Raw genomic sequence first — 8,016 nt, 5'->3', positions numbered from 1 at the left:
TGGAAACAGAGCAGCCAGGACTTGAACCAGAGCTCTGATACGGAACACACACATTCCAAGAAGCAGCCTAACCCACTATGCTGCAATGCCAGCCCCTGGTTTTTCTCCTCTTGAATAGACTTTTGACACTAGTACCAGAATTATCTTTTTTGTTGTTGTTGTTAGAACAACTCAGCAAAATAAAATTCCAGTTTATTGTTGGACAACATTGTTTCACACATACATCAAACAGGCCAAAAAAAATAAACAGCAACTTCATAGACAAAAAAAAAGGAAAAAAAGAAACCTTTTATCTTTGGCCTTTTTAACCATCTCATACAAACCAACTACTTATAGTACAGCTAAGTACATACACAAAAAAAGTTACTGGAATGCTCGGAATAAGATTTTTTTTTGTTGTCGTTTTTGCTTTTTTTACAAGGTTTTTTTTCTCCTTTGAGATTAGAATGAACATGGTCACACCACAAGTAAAGTCAGAAGTAGGACAGAGGACGCTCGAAGGCTGGTCTGGTCATCCGAGATCATTAAAAATGGCTGACCCCTAACAATATGTACAAAAATATAAAATGTAAATAAAAAATACAAACAAATTTTCCTTTTTAAAGTACTTTTAAGAAAGAAAGCAGGGCCTGGAGTTTGGTGCTGTCCCTCCCCTGTTGCGAATTCACTGGGTTTGTGGGCGTGAGCGCTGCGTCCGCAGGGGCGCGGGCGGCCTCTACTCGGAGGTGACCACGTTGGGGGAGACGGGAGTGAGGGTGGAAGGTCACGGGGCCTCGGGTTCACGGGTGCCTTCTGCCTTGCGGTCTAGTCATCCTCGTCGGTCTTCTGCTTCTTGGTGTCCACGTCGTCCTCCTCGTCATCCTCAGCTGCCCGCTTGCCTGTAGCCGCCTCGGCCTCCTCGTCTTCGTCTCCGTCCTCTTCCTCACCATCGCCCTCTTCCTCCTCCTCTTCCTCCTCGCCACCTTCCTCCTCTTCCTCGTCTACCTCGTTGTCCGCCTCCTGCTCCCCGTTCTCCTCATTGGCGTTGCCGTTGGCGGGGGCGTCTCTCCCATTCTCCGCCTCCTCCACCACTTCCTTCTTCTCCTTCAAGTCCTTGGTGGTGATCTCGGAGCTGGTGTCCACGGCCGCGTCGGACATGGTGGGGCACGCCGGGGATCCGAGGCAGCGGACTCGAGAGAAAGCGGGCGTTCGGGGGCTCTGGCGACAAAGCTGCTGGAGTCCGCTGCAGCGAGCGGGGAGCCGGGCCCCGGAACAATGCAAAGATGGCTTTTCAGAGCAGCCAGTGGGGGCCAGAATTATCTTTTTACTTGTAAAAACAAAGCTAATGCAGTTTGAAGTAGGTATCAGGTACTGTTACAAAGATATTGTTAGTTGTGTAAGCTGTGATAAAGCTTCATGGTCACACTAAGCGATGTTCTTCATAGTATCTGCGCATCAACACATCCTGCAGTGATGGCGAGTATAGTGACTTGATATCTGTGATGTGTTTGAAACTACTCCAGGAACAAAAAAGTTGGCCAAGTTGTCAGTACCTGGGCTGGCGTTGTGGTATAGCAGGTGAAAGCCTCTGCCCGAGACCCCCAGCATCCCACAGGGGCACCAGTTCCCAGCAGCTCCACTTCCAATCTGGCTCCCTGCTAACGTGCCTGGGAAAGCAGTGGCGGATGGCCCAAGTCCTTGGGCCTCTGCACCCATGTGGGAGACCAGGAAGACACTCTGGGCTCCTGGCTTCAACCCAGCCCAGCCCCAGCCATTGTGGCCATTTGGGGAGTGAACTAGTGGATGGAAGACCTCTCTCTCTCTCTCAGTGTGTGTGTGTGTGTGTGTGTGTCTCCTTCTCTGTAACTCTGCCTTTCAAATAAATAAATAGCTGTTTTTAAAAAATTGTTGGTGATTATTAAAGTGGTTATCCTGGAAACTCCATGCTAATCTTTTTTTCTCTTACTTGTGTTTTGAATTTTCCTATAATAATTTTTTTAAAACTCTGATCCTATCAGATGATATGCTCAGTAACGTGGAGCAGAATACCCAATAGACAGTGTCAACTTCATTCTGATATTTATTTTTTAAAGATTTATTTATTTATTTGAAAGGCAGAATTATATAGGGAGGCAGAGGCAGACAGAGAGAGGTCTTCCATTTGCTGGTTCACTCCCTAATTGGCTGCAAAAGCCAGGAGCCAGAAGCTTCTTCCAAGTCTCCCACGTCGGTGCAGGAGCCCAAGCACTTGGGCCATCTTCCACTGCTTCCCCAAGCCATAACAGAGAGCTGGATCAGAAGGGGAGCAGCCAGGACTCGAACTAGCACCCATGTGGAATGCTGGCACTACAGGCAGCAGCTTTACCCACTATGCTACACCACCAGCCACTGATATCTATTTTATAAGGTTTATTTTATTTGTTTATTTGAAAGAGTTACAGAGAGAGTGAAAGAGAGGGATTGTCCATCTACAGGTTCACTCCCCAGAAAAAAACAGGAGCCTGGAATGCCATTTGGATCTCCCATCTGGGGGCAAGGGTCCAGATACTTCAGCCGGGACTCTAACCAGCACTGAAATAGGATATCAGTGTCTCAGACGGTGGCTGACCTTGCTGCCCTACAGCACTGGCCCCTGTGATATTTATATTTCAGGTAACAAAAATTCCAGACATAGCGGTTGCTGCCATTGATCCAATTCTCCCACCTACTACTCACATTATTTTTCTCTTGCTGACTTGTATGAATCTTTCATGCTCTTCCTTGCCACAGGAAGAAGGTTGCTTTAGCTGCAGGTGTTATGCCATGTGAGAGACAGGAAAGGGAGCGAGAGAATCTCCAGTTGTCTCTGCCTTTGTTTCCAGACAGCAAAAACTCTCTGAAGCCACTCAGCAGACTTCTCACAAGACCACCGCCACCCGCGAAGGGTAGGGAGAGTTGAACCTATGGCAAAGCAGACATGGGGCCAGCGCTGTGGCGTAGCAGGTAAAGTGGCCGCCTGCAGTGCTCGCATCCCATATGGGCACCAGTTCGAATCTCAGCTGCTCCACTTCCAAACCAGCTCTCTGCTGTGGCCTGGGAAAGCAATAGAAGATGGCCCAAGTGCTTGGCCCCTGCACCTGTATGGGAGACCTGGAAGAAGCTCCTGGCTCCTGGCTCCTGGCTTCAGATTGGCACAGTTCCGGCTGTTGCGGTCAACTGGGGAGTGAACCAGAGGATGGAAGACCTCTCTCTCTCTCTCTCTCTCTCTCTGCCTCTCCTTCTCTCTGTGTGTAACTCTAACTTTTAAATACATAAATAAATAAATCTTTTTTAAAAATTACCATGACAGGTATTGGCCATGCATGACTCATTACCTAGAAGTGGACACACTGCTTCCTTGAATGAAGCTGGCGCAATGGCTGTTGAGGAACTGTTTCTGCCACACCCCGTTTTGCCTGTGGAATACGCCAGTAGGACTTTCATGGGTCTGCACACTGTCTAGGCCCACACTCTCTCTCCAATCATATTTTGCCATCATCTCCATACTGCATTCATTCTGGCACCCGTAGACCCCACCAGCATGCCCACGTAGCCCTGCTCAGGGTCTTTTGTTTATGCTGTTCCTACCGCAGAGAATTCTTCCTCCACTCCCACTCGTTGAGCCCTTCCTATCTGGGGGAGCTCTGTTCATGTGCTCCTTCCTCCTTTCCAGAGTACCACAGTCATTAGCATCACCTGCTGTGCTTCTTCATGGTTTAATTGTGTGATCCTACACCCTCCACGGAACTCCTAGGTTCCATAAGGCAGGAGTCACACCTTACCCATTGTCATCACCCTCTAAGTTGCCCACAGGGACCAACACAGTACCCAGCACACAATAGGTCCTTGAAACATTTTTGTGCAACTGACCCCTATGGTGAGTTCATTAGCGATGTGAAGGATCCTATCATAGTGATAATGACTACTAGTACTTGTATAGCAACAATTATGTTCCATGCAATGTTTGAAATGCTTGGCCAAGAGTGAGTTTTCAGAATAACTCTGTGAGGGGGATATCATCATTCCTACTTAACGTACAGATAAGGGAACCAAGGCACAGCAGTTGAGTAACTTGCCCAAAGTCACAGCCAAGAGAGGATAAAACTCAAGGGACAACTCAGGCAGGCAGACCCGAAAACCATGCTGTTAACCACTCTTCTCTGCTGCTTCAGGGGCAGTATAAAATCTAATAATGCATCTTGCTCATGGAAGTAGTCAACAGTATTGATTGGGAGCCGGCGCTGTGGCGCAGCGGGTTAATGCCTTGGCCTGAAGCACCGGCATCCCATATGGCCACCAGTTCAAGACCCAGCTGTTTGCCAATGCCGCAGCTCAATAGGCGAACCCTCCACCTGCGGCACTGGCACCCCGGGTTCTAGTCCCAGTTGGGGCGAAGGATTCTGTCCCGGTCGCTCCACTTCCAGTCCAGCTCTCTGCTGTGGCCTGGGAGTGCAGTGGAGGTTGGCTCAGGTCCTTGGGCCCTGTACCCACATGGGAGACCAGGAGAAGCACCTGGCTCCTGGCTTAAGATCAGTGCGGTGCGCCGGCCGCAGCAGCCATTGAGGGGTGAACCAACGGCAAAGGAAGACCTTTCTCTCTCTCTCTTTCTCACTGTCCACTCTGCCTGTCAAAAAAAAAAAAAAAAAAAGAAAAAAGAAAAAAAAAGAAAGAAAGAAAGAGAAAAAAGACCTGGCTGCTCCACTTCTGATCCAGCTCTCTGCTGTGGCCTGGGAAAGCTGTAGAAGATGGCCCAAGTCCTTGGGCCCCTGCACCCATGTGGGAGACCCAGAGGAAGCTCCTGGCTCCCGGCTTCGGATGGGCATAGTTCCGACCGTTACGGCCAATTGGGGAATGAACCATCGGATGGAAGACCTCTCTCTCTCTCTCTCTCTCTCTCTCTCTTTCTCTCTCCACCTCTCCTCTCTCTATGTAACTCTTTCTTTTTTATTTTTTTCTTTTTATTTATTTTTATTTTTATTTTTGACAGGCAGAGTGGACAGTGAGAGAGAGAGACAGAGAGAAAGGTCTTCCTTTTTTCTTTTGGTTCACCCCCCAATGGCTGCAGCGCGCTGGCCGCAGCGTACCATGCTGATCCGAAGCCAGGAGCCAGGTGCTTATCCTGGTCTCCCATGTGGGTGCAGGGCCCAAGCACTTGGGCCATCCTCCACTGCACTCCCGGGCCACAGCAGAGAGCTGGACTGGAAAAGGAGCAGCCGGGACAGAATCCGGCCCCCCGACCAGGACTAGAACCTGGGGTGCCAGTGCCGCAGACGGAGGATCAGCCTATTGAGCCACGGCGCCGGCCAATGACTCTGACTTTCAAGTAAATAAAAATAAATCTTTAAAAAAAAAAAAACAGTGTTGATTGATTCATTTACTGTGAATGATTATCTACATCTCATGTTTTATAATTACCGTGGGTTAAGCCGCTGTGTGTGATGTCTCATATCGGATGCATCTCATATCGGAGTTCTTGTTTGGGTCCTGGCTGCTCCACTTCTGATCCAACTCCCTGTTCATCCACCTGGGAATGCAGCTGAAGATGGTCCAGGCACTTGGGCTCCTCCATCCACATGGGAGAAGACCCAGATGAAGTTCCAGGCTCCTGGCTTCAGCCTGACCCAGCCCCAGCCATTGCAGGCATTTGGGTTGTGAACCAACAAATGGAAGATCTCTCCTTCTCTCTCTGTCACACTGCCTTTAAAAAAAATACAATAAATCTTTGACAAAATATGTATAACTACAATTTCTGAATAATGTTTCATACATTAATTATCCTTGTATATTTGTTATTTTGAGTCAAAACCAATCCATAGTAATAGTTGTAACATGTGCATATGTACATTTTTTTGGGAAGGAAAAAGTACATAACCGGTGCTAGTGATATTGGGTGCGTATTTGGTAATGCCGCTACAATTAAGCACCTTGTGATATCACTATTCTAGTCACTAATCTGACAAAATTCTTTGTATCACCAGCTCTATGGCCTCACCAGTTGCTGGCGCAACTTTTCTTGCAGGATACTAATCCCTTCCTTAGCACAAATCCTCTGCACCTGCCGGAAAAGGCGAGCTCTTTACGCCACCTAGTGGACACACGTTGGGGAAAGCATTTCAAGCCCTTTTTTCTTCACTATCAGAATCGCGTACCAATGCGATGCTAAAGCCACAGATTGACCCATGAATGAAACTAACAACAGAAGCTTTGAATAAACCTGGAGTATCTTCCCCTCAATAAGTGGCTGCTCTCAAATTATTCTTCCAACTTTCCCACATTGTTATTCCTTGTTCCTGATTCCACACAGCCATTTCCTACTAAAAGCAAAACAAAACAAAACAAAACACCTGTTTCTAGACGTACTCTTCAATCCATCGACCACAGAACTTATTTTCTTTACAACATGATGAAGCAAATCCTGGAAAAGCCAGCGTTTTCACTTGGCTGCTGAGGAAGGGGTGGGGGGTGAGTTGAGATGGAAAGTGCAAATTCATGATATGTAGTATTTTTATCAGCTAAAAACACTCCTCTTTGCTATTTGCATCAATTCTATTTGTGTTATTCCGTGCTTGATGGCAAATCCAAGGGCCTTCCCAAGGTTATTAGAAATATTAAGGCTTATTTATTCACACAGTCACACTTTAAACTTTTTATTTATTTATTTGAGAGACAGAGAGAAATCTTCCATCCACTGGCTCACTCCTCTAAATGCCCACCATGCCCCTAGCTGGGCCAGGACAAAGCCAAGAGTCAGACTCAATCTGGGTCTCCCATGTGGGTGGCAGGAACGGAACTACCTGAGCTAACACAGCTGCCTGCTGGGGTTTGCATTGTCAGGGAACTCGAGTGAGGAGCCAGGGCCAGCCATCAAATCCCATCTAGGACATGGGCATCTTACCCAGTATCTTACCTGCCATACCAAACACCCGTCCCACACTGACCTTTGTTTATGTTCACCTCCAAATCTCAAAGCTTTGGTCCAACAGTAGACACTACCGGACACCATGATCCAGTTTCCTTCCATTCCCAGGCAGAAGAAAAGGTTGCAATTCCCTCACCAGCAATGGCTTTGTTGCTTTGCTGGGACCAATAAACAATGAATAAAAATGACAGATGTTTCTTCCAGGAGGAAACAATGAATCAATGCACATCTCCCATTTTTCCTCTCTCTCTCTCTCTCTCTCTCTCTCTCTCTCTCTCTCTACCATGTTCTCATCTCTCTCAGCCTGGGCCTCCAAGCAAGGCCCACATAGAGCAGAGACCTCTCTGCTAAGTCTAAAAAGCCAGCAAAGTTTGGGGGTTTGAAGCCACTGGGATTTGGGGATTGTTCGTTACCTAGACATAGCCTAGCCAGTACTGACTAATACACTTCCCAAAGTACTTCATTCCATCCTGTCTCTTGCCTGACTTGATACAGCCATGGAATATGAGCCTTCTTCGCTTAATTCATCAAAATACTACTCACTAAAGTATTTGATGATGGCAGGAAAACATTTTTAAATTAACCCCTATACATTCTTGCTCTTGAAGCTTCTTTGCTCACCATCCCATTGCTAGAACAACCCGCCTTTTATCTCTTCAGCCCTCAAATCCTGCTACAGAGAGAGCATTGTAGCAATTTCTTTGTCATCTTGTCTCATTCTAAACCAGTTATTCTCAACTCTGTTAGATTTCATGTTCTATTTTTTAGAATATTTTCACACTCCCTCTGCTACTCCAAAATAAAATGCACATATTATGTGATTTACCAAAACACATGATTTTAAAAACTCAATATAAATTCGTATTTGTAACCTAAAGAAGGAAATAATCGCTAATAAAATATGATTTTCAAGGGTGGGCATTTGGTACAGTGGTTAAGTTGCTGCTTGCGATGCCAACATCCCAAGTTCAAGTGCCAGGTACCCTGCTTCCAATCTAGCTCCCTGCTGATGCACACCCTGGGAAGCACAAGATGACGGCTCAAATACTTGGATTCCTTCCACCCATGTGGGTGACCCAGATTGAGTTCCCAACTTATAG

General features: G+C 47.0%; 1 protein-coding gene across 1 annotated transcript; it reads right to left on the bottom strand.

Annotated features, from left to right (window-relative positions):
- Nucleotides 1-269: 269 nt before the first annotated feature.
- LOC100342906 (prothymosin alpha) lies at nt 270-1,229 on the bottom strand. Its single transcript, XM_002717620.5, has one exon. It carries the CDS (start codon nt 1,135-1,137, stop codon nt 805-807), a length of 333 nt encoding a protein of 110 aa, XP_002717666.1. The 5' UTR covers nt 1,138-1,229; the 3' UTR covers nt 270-804.
- Nucleotides 1,230-8,016: the final 6,787 nt, after the last annotated feature.

This window comes from Oryctolagus cuniculus, chromosome 13 (assembly GCF_964237555.1).
Source record: "Oryctolagus cuniculus chromosome 13, mOryCun1.1, whole genome shotgun sequence".
In the NCBI taxonomy this organism is placed as follows: Eukaryota; Metazoa; Chordata; class Mammalia; order Lagomorpha; family Leporidae; genus Oryctolagus; species Oryctolagus cuniculus.
Note: the sequence above shows the minus strand (reverse complement) of the source record. Positions and strands in the feature narration are given on the sequence as shown.